This window comes from Delphinapterus leucas, chromosome 16 (assembly GCF_059928025.1).
Source record: "Delphinapterus leucas isolate spDelLeu-1000000601 "Yukka" chromosome 16, BTC_Dleu_Yukka2, whole genome shotgun sequence".
NCBI lineage: Eukaryota > Metazoa > Chordata > Mammalia > Artiodactyla > Monodontidae > Delphinapterus > Delphinapterus leucas.
In genome coordinates this window covers 14587993-14605890 of record NC_143144.1, presented here as the reverse complement: position 1 = coordinate 14605890, position 17898 = coordinate 14587993, and the positions used below count along the sequence as shown (strand labels likewise).

General features: G+C 38.6%; 1 protein-coding gene across 1 annotated transcript in view; it reads right to left on the bottom strand.

Annotated features, from left to right (window-relative positions):
• BICC1 (BicC family RNA binding protein 1) overlaps positions 1-17898 on the bottom strand; it is a 204313-nt gene that overhangs the window by 31965 nt on the left and 154450 nt on the right. Inside the window, exons 4-13 of the mRNA XM_022560570.3 lie at positions 17095-17253; positions 15767-15820; positions 15131-15325; positions 14652-14903; positions 12169-12300; positions 9399-9585; positions 7392-7553; positions 6595-6791; positions 6324-6456; positions 5623-5779 (exon numbers count right to left, since the gene is read on the bottom strand). Coding sequence (XP_022416278.2) covers positions 5623-5779; positions 6324-6456; positions 6595-6791; positions 7392-7553; positions 9399-9585; positions 12169-12300; positions 14652-14903; positions 15131-15325; positions 15767-15820; positions 17095-17253 — 1628 coding nt within the window. The remainder of the gene's footprint in view (positions 1-5622; positions 5780-6323; positions 6457-6594; positions 6792-7391; positions 7554-9398; positions 9586-12168; positions 12301-14651; positions 14904-15130; positions 15326-15766; positions 15821-17094; positions 17254-17898) is intronic.

Below are 17898 nucleotides of genomic sequence, written 5' to 3'. Positions count from 1 at the left end.
TCCATGGTTTCAGTTACCCACAGTCAACCTCAGTCTGAAAATATTAAATGAAAAATGCCAGAAATAAATAAGTCATACGTTTTAAATTGTTTGCTGTTCTGAGTAGTGTGATGAAATTTCTTGCCACCCCACTCCACCCCATGGTGGAATTCCCCAACCATCAACATCATCATAGCTCAATGATCCAGGATCAGATCCTCCATCTGATATATCAGCAGAAGGTCAATAGCAGCCTACCACTACATCACGATGCCTACATCACTCACCTCACTTCAGTTCATCACACAGGCATTTTAATCATCTCACATCATCACAAGAAGAGGAAGGGTGAGTACAGTACAATAAGACATTTAGAGAGAGAGAGAAAGTGAGAGAGAGATACCACATTATTATAATATATTGTTATAATTGTTCATTAGTTATTGTTGTTAATCTCTAATTAAATTTTATCATAGGTATATATGTATAGGAAAAACCATAGTATACATAGGAATTCAGGACTATCCATGGTTTCAGGCATCCACTGAGAGTCTTGGAACATATCCCCAACAGAAAAAAGGGGATTACTACAGATGTTAAGTGGGATAAAAGTTTTTCAGTAAACTTTTTTTTTTTTTTTCCCATGGTACGCGGGCCTCTCACTGTTGTGGCCTCTCCTGTTGCGGAGCACAGGCTCCGGACGCGCAGGCTCAGCGGCCATGGCTCACAAGCCCAGCCTCTCTGCGGCATGTGGGATCTTCCCAGACCGGGGCACGAACCCGTGTCCCCTGCATCGTCAGGCGGACGCCCAACCACTGCGCCACCAGGGAAGCCCTTTCAGTAAACTTTTAAAATAGTTTCTCTAAAATCTTTTTGGTAACCTAAACCAAAGTTTTGCTAAATTAAAGTAAATGATGGATAGTCAATGAATATCCAGATCATTTCCAAATAAGATAAAATACTAAAACATTAATTACTGAACACAGGTTTACCACTTTTGGCCTTTTTATTTTTTTACAGAGAAACTAAAGATATTTGGATACATTAATAAACGTGTTTTGTGCCACACTGAGAAATTTACGATGGAAAAGCATGTGTTTCTAGACATTGTAAAAAATATTAATTTGTCAAGTCACACAACTGTTTACTTCTTTTCACTAAAAAGGTTGTTTAGGGTTAAAAATTAAATATATATTATATAAATATGTTTATAATTATATATGTATATATATATAATTAAAGTTACTAGAAATAATAAGGAAACATTTCCATATTCAAGGAAAGTAGGATGTGTGTTTTCAGTAAAAGAAGGTATGAGGAATGGAGAGGAATTTTTGTTGATGTAAATAAAACTAATTTTGTCCTGAAGTGAGACTGGTTACTGCAGAATGGGAAAGAAGAAAACATAAGACCAAACTGTAGAAGGTTTGTGGGAAAGGAATCTTGGGAAAGGAATTTTATGTGTGGTCAAGCAGGCTAAAATTAGAATGAATTTATTTAAGTGGAAAAAAAATGAGTTTTAATATCAAAAGTACATCAGTGCAAAATCAGAATTCATTTTCTCTCTGTTAAAAGAACAAGTGATTTTGAATTACTGGTCTGCTCCTAGTAAGAGATTGTAAAAGGTTGTTATTTACCTTTAAGTAATCTGCCTAGAAAGCAAGTATTTTGTGCTTTACCAAAATAACTTCCTATAACAACTATTTAACTTTCTATATTTGCCTGTGTAGTCTTCAATTGTCACTTTGGTTAAATGGATAAGTAAATGTTGTTTCACAGTGACCTATGATCCTATTTGACCAAGTGTTTTTAAACCTTTTGATATTTTTGACAAACTTACCCCAAACTAAATCCCAAATGAAATCTTTCTGACCTCAAACTAACTTTGAGACTTTCCAGAGGGCTCCTGGGACACATCTCAAAAGATTTGTTCCCTCTTCTTATAAAAGGAGAGATCTTAAACTAATTAGGCTTCTTTGATGTGTTAAATTACATGGGAAGTATTGTCAAATAAAAGTAATACTAAGCCCTCTCTATTTTGTATTTGTATAGGTATATAAGTGTTCCAGAGCTGTGTGAAATTCCTAGAGATGTGATATGTCCAGGTATAATGTTATCAGTCATAATTAATATTAACGTAAACTGGTGTATATCACAGAAATAACTACATTTCTTTATCAAATGAAATCTCATCAGATCTTGAACAATGGACATTTTTAAGTCTTTGTCATTTACAGAGACTTACTGTCTTAGATGCTTCTGCAAAAGTGTTCTTACAAAAGTGTTTCATCTTCAAGGAGATTCATGGGAAGGATTTTAACAAGTGCATGTTTCTGATAACATAAAGGTCATAAAACTGAAGTGGATTCAAGCAGAACAAATATCAATTATTGTACATGGGACTAAATGAACTGAGGAGAATGATTATAATTTTTTAATGTTTTTTTTTGTTTGAAAAATTGCTAGATCCTTAATGTTTTGTTTTTCCAGATTTAAGGAAACCTTTTTTCCTAAGTTATCGATGACTTACAGCAATTTGGTAAAGTATACCTTTGTAAACAAAGATGAAACATTCACTTTTCTCCCTACCTGATCCCTCCAGAAACTCTTTGGAAACTCTTCTGTATTCTTTGCACAGCAATGCAGTTAGTTATTTGCAAAGGTCAATAAGAATCTGTTTTCCTTGTAACAGAACACATTGGAAACACTGGCTATATTACCAAAGCTTTGACTGAAATGTCATATTTGAGAGAGACGTACACAGACTCAGATATGATGTGACAGCTTTAAGGAACTAAGGTTAACTTAATAAAGCCAGTAAAGCCCCTTGAAAAAAACTGGCCTGGTACTCTGATTACAGGGTTCCTGGCAGCCTTACCCAGTGAGTAAGGAAGGTCATTTCCTGGCAGGCCCAGGAACCCCAGGTTATTTTTGGGACCTTATGAAGAGAGGAATTCACCCAAACTATAGGTATTGTAGGTAAAATCTGATGGCGAGTCCTTGGCTTGGCTTTCTGGCCTCAGAGGCTTTTAAGAGTTCAATCTGAGATTCCTTATGAAAAGTTCCTGCAAAGCAGTTTTAAAAAGTACTCATACAATACAGTCACTATTCTTGCTGCACTTATGTAAATAATCAAGCCAATTTTAAAGCAAACAAATTACTTTAACTGCAATTATCTTTTCTTTTAAAAAAAATGGAAGTAACTATAGAGAGAAAAATGTTTGTACTTTTGTAGATATTAGATTCTAGTGCTATTAATTTTGAGGTTTTTAATATTCCTGTAAACTGGACTGGATCCTGAATTCTTCTAGTTCCCTTCAAATAACTAGCCACAATTCTCCAAACTTATGTTTCCAATTTTCTCCCACCCTTCTGATTTGGAATCACTAAGAACAAAGATGGTCCTTGAGTCTCCTTGGAAGGGACTATACCAGATCCTCTTCACTACTTAAGATGGCAGCCAAACTTCAGAGACTTAGGTACACATCTCACAGCTGAAGAAGTCCCCACCTGACATCTGGTCCTGTACACCAGCTGGAGACCTCAAAATCAAACTGACTAGTTGGAGAAGTAGCTGACACTGAGGTAGACTGCTTCCTCCTGACACCCCAGATCAAGACTTCACACTTTAATTAAATATGAAACCTTTTTCTTCTCTTTTTCTTTCCTTTGCTCTGTCTGGCATTGATCCAGAAAGATAATACAGTCATCTGAATCTCTCAGGCCATTGCTAAGGGAGGTAACCTCTGTAATTTAGAACTTTTTATTTCAGGTTAGGAGATTTACTTCCCAAATGCACTGAAAACTTAAATGACTCATGGCTTGAATGGGCAAATGCAACAATCCCTGCAAATGAATCCATGAACAGCACCACTTTAGTGGGAGTGGTTTGTGCCCCAACAGTATTTATCTTTGTCTGTGGTGGTTATCATTCTCCTCGGGCATATGGGTGCCTAGATGGCTGGCGCATAACAGGGCAATGCCTCTTGAGTTATCTAACTCTGCCCCTAACTATTTACAAACAAACTGACACTTCATTGGACAACTCCCCTGAATTTATACTGCAGAGTTAGAAAAGTCCAGGAGGCTTTCATGGTTCAGGATTCACATTCCATAGCAGGGCCCTACTCCCAGGGTTAAGAGTAAATGTAAATGAAACTATAATCAGGAATCTCTCCTTAACTCTTGAAAATACTGCAAAATCTACCAAGACAGTGCCCAACAGAATTCCTTAGATTCTCTGGCCAAAGTTGTTCTTTTTTTTTTTTTTTTTTTGCACGGGCCTCTCACTGTTGTGGCGTCTCCCGTTGCGGAGCACAGGCTCCGGACGCACCGCACAGGCTCCGGATGCACAGGCTCAGCGGCCATGGCTCACGGGCCCAGCCGCTCCGCGGCATGTGGGATCTTCCCAGACTGGGGCATGAACCCGTGTCCCCTGCATCGGCAGGCGGACTCTCAACCACTGCGCCACCAGGCAAGCCCCCAAATTTGTTCTTAATAATAGAATAGCCTTTGATTATCTTTTAGCTGAACAAGGGAGTGTCTGTGCTGTGGCCAACACTACATGCTGAACCTGGATTAACATTCTGGGCAAGTGGAAACTCAGTTAACTAAAATCACTGAGCAAGCTACTTGGCTTAAAAAAATGACTCCTTCCGCAGGGTCTTTCTTTGACTTATTTGATTTTGATTGGTTTGGGTCTGGGGGGCTATGGCTCCGAACTGCCCTCCAGACACTGGAAATTATTCTACTTATAACAGTCATAGTAGTCTCCCTGGTGCATTGAATTCGCTCAAAAGCTTTAAATGTATGTTTGCAGCCACTAACCACTGAGCAAATGACCTCCCTAAAACTGGAATGCCAGAAAAGAAAGGAAGAAAATGACTGACTAAAACAACTGTGAGCCTGAAGTCATGACCTGTGAACACCACAGAGAGGATCAGTAAAAGCTATAAGAACTAAACTATAGAGAGGTAGCTGAGAGTGGTGCTAATGCCTTAAATTTTGATCACATCTCTCACTTGGGCTGAAAGTCTGATCAAAAGGAGAGAATTGTGAAAGAAGGGACAACAGGCCCAAAATGGAGTCACTTGTACTATGCCCCATATCCGCAAACCAAGACCTGATACCTAACCTAACTGCAGTTTCAGCCTCTCCTAGGAATGTAATCTTAACCAGTCCTGTCTGGAATTTCCTAGCCAACACTAGTGAGGTAACCCACCTGATAGACCCCTGCCTTCTCCCAAAGGAAGGTGACCTTGCCTGAAATAATCCTTTATGACTTCCTTGTCCCGCACCCTTTCTGCCTTTAAAAACCTCTTCTTTCTGCAGCTCTTTGGAGCTCCTTTCTATTTGCTAAATGGGATGCTGCCAATTCATGAATTGTTGAATAAAGTCAATTTGATCTTTACATTTACTCAGTTGAATTTTGTTTTATAACAAGGGTGAAAGTTATCAGATACTATTTTTAATAAAATTTTTAAAAGTAAAAAGAGAAGGTAATCATAAAGAGAAATGAAAAACCCATGGATAATGTCAAATGCACTTGAACCAAAGAGCACTAACTATTGAGTTTAACGCAAATCCAGCCTGTTATACACTTTCTTTCAAAGGATCAAGGGATTTTAAAATTAAAATACATACTGTAAGTGTGAGTTTTTTGTGCCCTGCAATAGTTCTACTGTCTGCCTCTTGGCACAGGAAACTTTGGAGGGACCCATCATCTGTTTCAAGTCACCAGCATTTCCAGAATGGGAAGGACTTCGGGGCATGCCTACTTCAACAAAAGCATCATTACAACCTGCAGAAGAAGAGAGAAAAAAGCAAAAATCCAGACATCATCTTACTATCAACAGTCACCTGCAATGGAAACAAATCAGAATCCAATTTTATGGAGACAAAAGCATAACACCTTTCAGCTACAGAGAAGATGCCTTAAATTCAGGCTACCTCAAAAACTCATGATGAAATTGGAAGACCCTCATGTTTCTTTAAAGATTGTTAAGGATGAAGGTGTTATTAAAAGAAATACTCTACTTGGGAAAAAATTACACACACAGACACACACACACACACACACTTAGTAAGTTAATGCTTTCCTGCTGCACAATTACATTCACTTTAATTTAGGAAGGGCCAATGTAATGGGAAAGTGGTTCTTTCTATGGCAAAGTGCTCTTTCACCATGTTCTTTGGAATTTCATTCAAAATACTGTCTCTCTGCAGTCTTGAGGCAGGGTGAATCATGACTAGTTAGAAAAACCCACTCCAAATCACTGCACAGACTTTCTACAATCCCCTTTATCCAATCAACAGAGCAGGCTCGAGTTCAGAAGGAAAGATACCTTCTGCAGGGTTTGATTTGGGAGATGCCTGCTCAGATGCAGTTGTTTGTCTGGATGGATCACCATGATTCGCACTCAGCACTTTTTCTCCAAGTGATGAAGTGGATATTGCACCATATTTTATATTCGGAGACTGAAATAATAATAGAAAACAACACAGAGATATGGTCACAATTCTAAAATTCATCTCAGGTGAAAGTTTAAACGCGTTACCAGTGGCTTATCTCTTACAAACAGCATAGATCACATGATTCTTGCCGAAGGGCATTACCTGTGTGTGTCCATTTAACGAAGCAGAGATTTTTTTGCTTTCTGTCTGCATACTGTTGATATGGACATCAACAGGAGTCAAGCCAGGAGGGGGAGATGGAGCTGTGTGCCCGTAGGTGGGCACTCCAGACAACAAAATATTGGTTAACGTGGCTTGGGCAGTAGATGGAATCATAAGGTGTGGTATAGCAGAAAAACCTACAACAGCATTTCATGAGGACAGACATTAGACAGGAATAAACTCAGAATCAAGAAGCATTATTTTATTATTTTCAGTAACAACAAAAAAAGTCATTTTTATTGCTGCAAACTGAGAATTCAATTTTGATACCTCTCTGTTAACAGGTTTAACACATTACTATAAAAACATAGAAGAAGTATTAAAATGGAACAACATTTTAGAGAGTATTTAGTCCAAGCTCTTCACTGTACAAATGAGGAAACTAGCTAGATTTAGCATGTGCATATGACTACCAAGCAAACTTGTCAAACTAGAACGTGCATTTCCTAATTACCAGGTCAGTGACCCTCGTGCACCTTTGCCACTGCTCCCTGCACATCATGCCCTTTTTCCTGATCTGCTTGTCACGTTTGAAGATTACATATTACTTTTATGAAAATCTCACTGCTTTATTATGCTTCGTTTTAGCTGATTTACACTTTGGAGAATTTGTTTGGCTGCAGTATTCTTTGAACCATAGTTCTTCCCTACGGAAATGGAACCACTAGTAAATTTTACTGAAAAACTGATTAATACCTAAGAATACACACCTTTGATTGTCCTTAAATAATACTGACCTGTGGCACTTGAAGTACTAGCAAGTGGAGGTGCCCACAATGTGGGGCTAGGGGTACCAGAACTCGGACTTTGCAAAGGACTGACTGAGCTATTAAGAGCATTCAAAAGTGAGTTCGGGGTTGTCGAAGTATTGAGAGATAAGGCAGTGGGTCCCAAAAGACCTGTAATGAATGAACGTAAAGTCAATACACATAAACTCAAGATGTAAAAATACAGATGGCATCAATACTGCCATTCGGAATGCATATCCATATAGTCTGATATCTTCCAAATATAAGATATGAGTGACAGATTACCTTCTTTCAAATATTCACATGAAATACTGCATGATACAACTCCAACACAGGACCCCACTTGCCCACAAACAGAAACGGAAGGCAGATATGCCCAGACCAGGACAGTAGCCAGGGGCCGAGAGCACCCATCAGTTGCTTCAGAATCACTTCAGCAGCCACAGGATGAACAAAACTGTGCTCACGTGGAGACCCATTTCGTATTTCTCTGCCTAATTCACTTGTCACCTCCTTCCAAACAAACTCTTTTTAAACCACTTGCAATTAGCAGTGAGTAGGGGGACGTTTTCCTGCAACAGAATATCTCCCTTCGGTCCATTTGCAGAGGCTGGCCCACCTGGAACCGTTTTCATACCGTGTATGACTGTCCATCCATGACGTCTTTGGGTCCATCTCAATGCGTATGAAGACTTTTCTCAGAAAAAAGAATTGTTTTTCCGCTTTTTCCTTGTTTTAAGGATTTAATCTTTGATTTAGTAATGAAATTTCCCTTCGGGCATTTCAGATGTGTTCTAAAGTGAAATGTGAGTCTGTATAAATAAGTTCCCAGGAATACTTAAAGCATTAAGTATTAGAGGCTAGAGATAGCCATGAAAACATCTTAAAATTAAATCACTATGATCTTTGCTCACTTTTGTTCTCTCTAGTGCAGGAAGAACTCAGTTCCTGCTAAGTTGCCTGATTGGCATTTCCTGACTCACATGCATTGCTGTGTTATTACAGCTCTGTTCAGAATCTCCAGTGGAAGGGACAACTTTGGGAGATTAGGGGCCAAGGGGGAAAATCTGTCTTTACTTGTAATGGTGTCTGGGCAGGGATACTTAGAATCTTAATCATATTATAACCATATTACATTTTTAAAAAGCAAGATAGCTATTAAAAATTTGAAAGACTGCTGAGAGTATTTTTTTCTGTCTCAACACTGAACTTGGTAGAATGATCTGCGAGGGTTATTGCGTTAACTTTATATATAGTGGCTACTGAAAAATGTGCAAAAATTAGTGAACCTAGAATAACTGTAACATAGCAATGAACTTCATCCTACAAGATGGGAATCCGTAAATGAGGCAATACATATCACACCATGCCTACTAAGTGGCTCACCCTGCTTTCTTAAAGAACTAAAGCACAAAGATGATGTTGTTCTTTCATCTTTCTCTTCTTCACCTTAGATATAAATGCAGGTTGGTTTGTTTCCCATGGTGGCCGCAGGCTAGATCTCCTTTGTGTTTGGGCAAGGCAGGCCTAACCACTAGGACTGAGGGTTCTGTTTCCTTTCTCCTCCCCCCTCCCCACCCCTCATGCAGGTCTGCAATTACTTTTTGAAAAGCAAACTGGATAATCTTTATCTCTAGGGACTAGTGGCAATATTGCAAATGCAAGAGAGAACAAACACATAAATTATAGTCAGCCGGCTCACTTCACTCTCAATGGCATTCTTAATTTAGAAGAACAAACACAGCCACCGAAAATACAACAGCCAGACCTTGATTACTTATGCCAAAATAAAAAGAATCTGGGAAACAGAAATCTATAGAGTTTAACAAAAAAATCAAAATGGATTGATTCGAGTTTTGTTGCTTTTCACCTGATCATAGGGCCTGAAGAGGAAAAAAACAGCCTTTAAAATGTAGCCCCAAACAGTAGAAAGAAAGGAAACTGGATAAGCAATCCCCCAGAGGCTGAGAAGGGCTATAATAATAAATTTTATACCTAGTCCAGTGAGTCCGAGGCCTGCGGAAGCTAAGATATCCAGGCTGGGACATGCCAGGCCGGCAGGGCATGATGCTGGGGATGGACTGGTTGCTATGGTAACCCCACTGCTTTCAAGTCCGAGGAGACATTTCCTTGCTTCATACATATTTAACGCATTTCGCTCAACACTTTTCACAATCACAGACTATGAAAACACATAATGAGAAGAAAAAAGTGACATGCAAGTAGTCTACAATGAATTGGGGAGGGGGCTGAGAAATGAATATGGTAATAAGAATTCCACTCAGGGAATGGATGAATGATGCTTTAAAATCAACTGCAAATTCTAACCACGTATTTCCTAAGTTTACTCCTTTTGGTAAAACCATAAAATGTTAGTTACCATTTATTGGGTGTGTCCTGTGTCCCAGGCACTGTGATGGAAGCTGCACATATATTCTAATTCCTGCAAAACCTCATGGGGTGGAATTATTATTCATGTTCAGTGAGGACAAGGGCCTTACCCAAGGTCACAGCACAGCTGTGGAGGAACAGCTAGAGGACTGGAACTTGGGTCCTTCTGTCTCTACAGCCCATTCTCGTTTATATCCTCTTGTCTCTACATTAAAGCTTTCCCCCCTTTATCTCATCTTTACAAAACAAATCAAACAAGTCACCATATACAGACTGCATAATAATAGTCACTTACATTTGACATTTACAGTCTACTAGTTAACTAATGGACCTTGAGGTACCACTCTTCCTCATTGATGACATATTTGTGGCAAAGCTTATAGTAAAATAAATTTCCAAACAATAAATCTTCTTTTTTTCTTCAATGGACTCATCTGGAAAACTGGAAATGTGAACCCAAGGGGGAAAGCCTCCAGTGGACAATAAAGAAAATGTGTGGCTGAGACAGCAGTTAAAGCAGTAGTCAGCCTCGGGGCCTGTGAGGCATAATTAAACAGCCCTGGGATGCTGCAAGGCTTCAGAGTTCTCACTTAAAATCTCTTTTCCCCTGACCTCTGCTCACTTCTTGCTGAACTGCGGAAATCTTCCTGTGCCTGTCCATCTTTACACGCAAAGTCTCTTCTGACTGTATCTTTTCCTTCTGGTACGTACAGTGACTCTAGTCAACACAAATTAGTAAAGTACAAAGCTTCCCAATACATAAAATTAATGTTCTATTCTCTAACTTTAAGCTCAATATATCAAGTTCATTTAGAATCAATCCTATCTTCTCCTTTAAAGTTTTCTTTTGAAGAACGCATGATTCTTTTTCTTACGTTGGACACTAAATACCACATTATTTACATACAGACAAAATTGTATATAGTAATACATGTTATACATATACCATATGCATATATGCATATATGATAAAATTCAGTTTAGAAATTTTAAAAATGGAAGGCACAACTGTTTGGTGTTTTACCTACTATAATTAAAAATATACATAAACGTTATCATTTAGTACATGTTATTATGCAACTTGCTTTTTTTTTTTTAATTTTTGGCTGCGCTGGGTCTTTGTTGCTGTGCATGGGCTTTCTCTAGTTGCAGCGAGCGGGGGTTACTTTTTGTTGCAGTGCGTGGGCTTCTCACTGCGGTGGCTTCTCTTGTTGCGGAACATGGGCTCTAGGCGTGCGGGCTTCAGTAGTTGTGGCGCACGGGCTTAGCTGCTCCACGGCATGTGGGATCTTCCCAGACCAGGGCTCAAACCTGTGTCCCCTGCATTGGCAGGCAGACTCTTAACCACTGCGCCACCAGGGAAGTCCACAACTTGCTTTTTTTATTCAACACCATTCTTGTCCTTTGGCTTCTGATACAAAGGTTTCTTCGGCATGTAGAAGTAGAAGTAGCACCACTGAGGGTAGGGTATCCGTGTTTTCAGTGTGAGCAGATGATCACAAGTTGCTTTTCAAAGTGGTTGTATCAACTTACATGCTTTAATGTAGGAACACTCCTCTTTCCTCAAACTCTCGCTAGCACTTAATAACGCCAGAATTATCCCATTAAACTTTGCAGCATCTTAGAGGAGAAGTTCCAAGAAGGGTGAACTGGAGATACTTCATTATTTAAAGTATATATGACAGGGCTTCCCTGGTGGCGCAGTGGTTGAGAGTCCGCCTGCCGATGCAGGGGACACGGGTTCATGCCCCGGTCTGGGAAGATCCCACATGCCGCGGAGCGGCTGGGCCCGTGAGCCGTGGCCGCTGAGCCTGCGCGTCCGGAGCCTGTTGCGGAGAGGCCACAACAGTGAGAGGCCCGCGTACCGCAAAAAAAAACCCCAAAACCAAAAACAAACAATAAAGTATATATGACAGACAATGGCACCTATTCTTTAAATCTCCAGGGCTAGCACAGTGGCTCACAATTAGTAAGTAAACTAAGTATTTTTTTAATTGCCTTGGATGTATACACATACACATATGCACATAACACAACATTTATTTAGCCTTACCAACTCTCTGGCAAGTTAGTAACGTTTAAAGTTACCAGATTGCAAATTAGTAAGAAAATGTTTTCTCTTTCCTTCCCCATATATGTAATTTAAATGATGGTTACAAATGGACTCCAAAAACCAACATATATATTAAAAAAAAAGATCAATAATGAATGCTGTTACAAATTTATATAAAATGACTAAATATAATATATAATGATATATATTATATAGAATATTTAGTTCCATGTATATGCAAATACACATTTATATGAAAATAACACTATACAGAACGTGAGGTGATACATGGTTCTCTTTGGGCCCAGACTCTGAACCAACCTTGCTCGGCTGTTTTGGCTTTGGTTTAATACTGATGAAGACGTCGAGCTGTTCCATCAACTGAGCAATGAACTGTGGATCAACTTCAATTTCTTCCTTCATATCAAACATTAGCACAAGAGGAAGACAACCCTAGGAAATGTCACAACGGAAAGGGTGAGAGGTAAAAAAGTTACTCATTTAAACATCCAATAATTTAACATGCCTACAGATAATACAATCTTTTATAGATTTAAAGAGTAAACCAAAGTATTAAAGCTAAATTATATACCTTCACATAGCTTAGAAGGCTGGTGTGCAAATAATGTTGAGGGGTAGAAACTATTTTTTGGATGACAAAAACATGTGTCTCACGTTTATTTTTGGCCCTGAATTCTTTATCTACTCTCCACCTTGGAAAATTCCTCCATTCTCTGACTTCAGTTTTGTTAGTGACACCAGGAACTAGATTCTCAGCCACATCAAGGATACTAATCTTGTGCCCTGGCTCAAAAACTTACAGTGGAGGCTTTTTATTGTCTCCTGAATGAAATCTAAACATGTATCAGCCTTTAAAAATCTCCACATTTCAGCTCGGCTTTGCTGGTGCAATCACAGGTTTATGTGTACATGTCTGCCCCTTCCTCCAGGCTAGACCAGCCTCTTGACTATCTTTTAAACAGGTTCTGACATTGGTATCTTAACTCATCAAAAGGCTTCTTTGCCAACCCAATTCCTACTTCTCTTCTGACACAGCTCAAACCTTACCTCCTTCCTGGAGTAAAATGCTACTATCACCCCTTCTTTTCACTATCTCACTCTTTAGCATGGCAGAGTTTAGCACTTTTTTTCTCTGATGTTGTCTTCCTGGCCCCTAATCTACTTAGTATAGGAACCAGATCCCATACATTTTTACGATGTACAGATTGATGGATTTGTACATAATTATCAGAAGAAATTACCATCAAACATACTAGAATTAAAATAAAATCACCAAGTTCCATTTCTCGTCTGGATAAGTGATGTTTGTAAGGACACTGCTATAAAAAAATGGTGATGGTATTTATTTATTTTATTTTATTTATTTATTTTTGCGGTACGCGGGCCTCTCACTGTTGTGGCCTCTCCCGTTGCGGAGCACAGGCTCCGGACGCGCTGGCTCAGCGGCCATGGCTCACGGGCCCAGCCGCTCCGCGGCACCATGGGATCTTCCCGGACCGGGGCATGAACCCGTGTCCCCTGCATTAACAGGCGGACTTCTCAACCACTGCGCCATCAGGGAAGCCCGGTGATGGTATTTAAAATGTAAGTTAAAGCCATTTAATTTATCTCTCCCTCATGTCTTTCAGTATGGTTTAATAATATGTCTCACTGCACACCTGTATTTTTGGCAGGTGTGATCAAAGTATGAATATGAATTCATAACTGTGCTGATGGCTTGAAAAGTTTACTAACTCAAAATAATATCTAAAGAACTTGAAAAGCACAGAAAAGAAAATATGAAGAGTAATCATAATAATCTTTGAATACAAATATGCTCTCTAACTAGCCATATATTAAAAGTAGCCTAAGTAAGCCTGGCTTTTAAGAAAATTAAAAATTAATTCTTAAAATTATATATTACAATCCTTAATGATTATAACAAGTTCTCATCTGTCAGAGGAATGGAATCAACAATACAAATCTGGATCTTCTGAAAGTTTCTCAAGAACAGATTCTGCAAGTTAATAACAGCAAATGTCACACCTGAAGCTTATGGATTCAAATGTCACTAAAGGTCTAGCCTGAACAGGAGAATATAATGGTGTTTTTAATAAGAATACTTGTGAGTCCACAGTATTTCAGTCCATTTTGTTACTATACATCAATCTACACACTGGGTTTTTTAATGAATATAGGAAGGATAGAAACATTGAAAATTATAAACTGGAAGCAGTAGTAAGTTATATAACTGTTATTTTTCTTCAATGCATGACTCTCAAATTCATGGCTTAAACAGCATTTTAAAAATTTTATCAGAGATTTATGAAATGTTCAAATGTTTCATGCTACCAAAATTTACATCTTTGAGGGTAAAATTTTCAATGTGTTAATTTTTAACTTTTCTGTTTAAACAGAAGACTTTTTTGGCAAACACAAACTAATACTACACATTAAATAAAAATAACCATCTTCAAACTAATATTACACGTCAAATAAAAATAAGCACCTTCCACAAAATACAGCCAGTTATTTCAATGTAACCTCTTCTGTTGCTTAGTGTAAGTTAAAAAAATACTAAAAGGAAATTACTCACCTATCTATTGAAATTAAGTCTGTGAGGCACTATGTACCTTATTCTTTTATTTCCTTTTACCAAGTAAGTTGCTTATTTGACCAGGATTTCAAAGTGCTTCCATAAATACCACATTGGTACAGTACGGGCAGCAACAAACACTGTACCCAAAGAGGTAAAAAAAAAAAAAAAAAAAAAAAAATCGTACCATTAACTTCAGTAAACCTACCATGAGATATTGCCTTGCAAGACAGACAGACTCAATGGTGCCCTGGAGGTAGACGGTGGATTTCTTTTGTGGATTACTGGGATCGGGAAAGTGGATCTGAGCACCCGTTCTCTGCATGATATGTTTGATGTTGCTTCCATTCCGACCCATCATAAAGAGATGATGCTGAGCTGCGATATCTAGTTGCGTGCTCACGGGGATAGCTGACGCCAAGCTCCCGGCGAGATGTTCCAATAGCATGGCAGTTCCTTCCTAGAAGATAAGGGTGGGAAAGAAGTAGGCCTATACAGTAACTGTCCACGTTGAAGGGAAAGATTCTACTGCACTTCTGACAGCTATGGAAAAACTCAACACATTCTAAGAACCAGAATGTACTATGAGAAAAAATTCTGGAAAACAAATTACTTTTAAAATCCTTTAAAAATAAAACTTGCGTGATTTGTACACCTACAATGTTCGGAATTACCTAAACCACTTACCTTCACAGCACTTGTGTTATTCTGAGACCCTCGTACTATCACAGTAGCACCATACGTTCGGGACCGCTGTTTAAATGACACTGAAATGTTGTACGTCTGTGATATGTGCTGAATAGAGGGGGAATTAGGATCGGGCACTGGTTGAAGAATTCCAGCAATCGGCAGCTCAAACATCAGCACCAAAGGAAGCAGTTCCTAAAACGAAATTACAGAACAGGGCAGAGAGTTAAGTCATTGTACATTTAGAGATGTGTGTCGTTCATTCATTCTTTTCTGAAGATGGAATTTTAAAACATAATGCTTTTATTACAGCCACAAGCTTGGGTAGACTAAATAAAGTTTTTTAAATGAAAGGAGCCTTTTGTGAAACCTGAGAGTTTGTAACTTAAGCTGCCTGTGGCATTTTTCCTCAGGCGTCTTTTTGATCATTTCAAAATCATCAGAGAAATCAAGCCAGATAAAATCCAGAACGTCTCTAAGAAACACCTCTGATACATTAATACAATTTCTGTCACTATTTCCTACATGTTGAACATATGATTTGGTTATAGATTGATAAATTATGGTATTTTTATTGCCTTATAATGCAGACATCGCTGACATTGATTTACAGTACTAAAGGTAATAAATAGTTACCCGAATTCTAACTCGGGCCGATTCTACTCCTGCCGGTTGTCCTGCTATAGATACCTGCAAAAAAAAGAAAACACAGAGTTAGATTTATTGTACTTGAACCCACATCTGCTTTCCCAGTTATCTACACCCTCACTACTCAAAATGTCGTCCAGGATAAAACAGCATCGCCTATCTGGGAGTTTGTTAAAGATGAGGGATCTCAGGCACCAACCCAGAGCTACTTAATCAGAATTTGGATTTTAACAAGCTCTGGTGATGTGTGTCAACCGAACAACGTCACCTCCTGGACTTAGCTAAAACCTCCCAGCCCCCATGAGCCCATCCTGCCCTCTTCACAATTTCTCGTGTTCACTGCATTTTCTCCCTTTTTATAAAAACTCTCTGAATACGAGATGTGCAATGATAGTGCCGCACTAAGTTCTCAAAGTAATGAACTACTTCCATGCTAGTTGGCAAAAAAACTGCTGCTCCAACAGCCCTCTCCTGGGATCTCCTGGGCTTTCCTATGATCCATCAACTAAAGAATTACTCTTGGCGTTAGGGCGAGGGGGTGGGACTCCAGGACAGTGCTCTCTCATGGGCCATGCCCATGCCGTATCAGCCATCAAATATTTTGATTACTGCTCTTGCTTTTCACCATGGCTTCCTATCTAGTTCTTTATGTATGTGTCCCACTGTCACCATTAGTCCCCACAGAGAAAAAACTATATCGTATTCATCTTTGTGGCCAACATAGTTTCTATATTGTGATTAGAGGAGAGAAAACTTCCAAATAACACAAAGAACACCATCTGTTCTTCAAGTACTGACAGCGTTTTCATGTAGACAGGTGAGTTCCATTTGTTTCCAAACACAAGAACGAGAAAAAAATGTGTATAAAACAGAACCATAATTCAGTCAATGTGAGGAAGTCAAGACACTCATACATTGCCTCTCAGAAGGTGCTCCAGTGTAGCCTGGAGGACCACCTGTGCGATGCTGCAGACAGAATCCCAGCTATCAACAGGTGCCTGGACTAGGCAAGCTTTCAGGTCCTTTCCTAACTCACATGCCTTCCGAGCCTTTCGTAGGGACTTCACTTTATGTTGCCATGATTTCCTTCCCTGTCTTCTACAAACCATTTAGAGATCAAGGATTTATGGCCCATCTACAACTCATCTCTTTAAAAAGGAAGAGCACCTTCCGTCTCCTTGGAGAGGGACATACAATCCATACTAAATGCCATCTTCATGATTACTCTTTTGCTCTCATCTCCCAAAAAAGTTATGCATACAGAAAATTCAAGCTTTAATTTGTCCCATAAAAGTTCATGTGAAAAGACAAAGCACCTGGTTGCTTTTTTCTGCTTGATTATTCCTGTTGGAATCTGGAAAGTGGATGTGGCATCCTGTTTCTTCCATCACCTTCTTAATATTGTTGCCACCTTTACCGATTACATGAGAATGTTCTGTATGTGAAACGTCCATCTTCAAGGTGACCCGATTGCTCTACATGGAAATAAGGTATTATTTCTTGATGCATGAAAACGGAAGGAACAACTCCTAAAAACCACTTTTCCCCCAAAGGAATAGGATTAACTAAAAGTGACCCAGTGGAAAATCTTACATTTCTTAATAAGATCATCTTAATCTATAAATTTTTCAATTTCTATCTATTTCTCCTTGGCTAATAAAAAAAATTTTCACTTAAAGACAGATTTGTCAGAAAAAATAGAAAGATATACTTTTTACCAAGGTAATTTTTGGGACAGTAGTGTTTAAGTAAAATTAGGTATAATTATAAAAAAATTACTCATTTTTCCTTTAATAGATATTATTCATGAAACAGAATTCAAATAACTAAAAACAGATGAAAACAATTACAAGAGTGAATACATGTATGTTAGTAGAAACGTTGAACAATGATAGAAAACTAGAAATAACAATAAAATTCAAAATGGAATAAAAAATTATTTACAAACATTTCACAACTTCTCTATCACTGTATGTCAAATTTTACGAAGTAAATAAATTATTCTTGCCGGTAGGAGTAAGAGTGAGGAAGATACCACAAAGTATGCATCTCTAGCAGTAAAAAGGCTTAAGAAAACCAATACGGAGTGTAAGATTTGTTAGTTACATTAAAGCAAAATG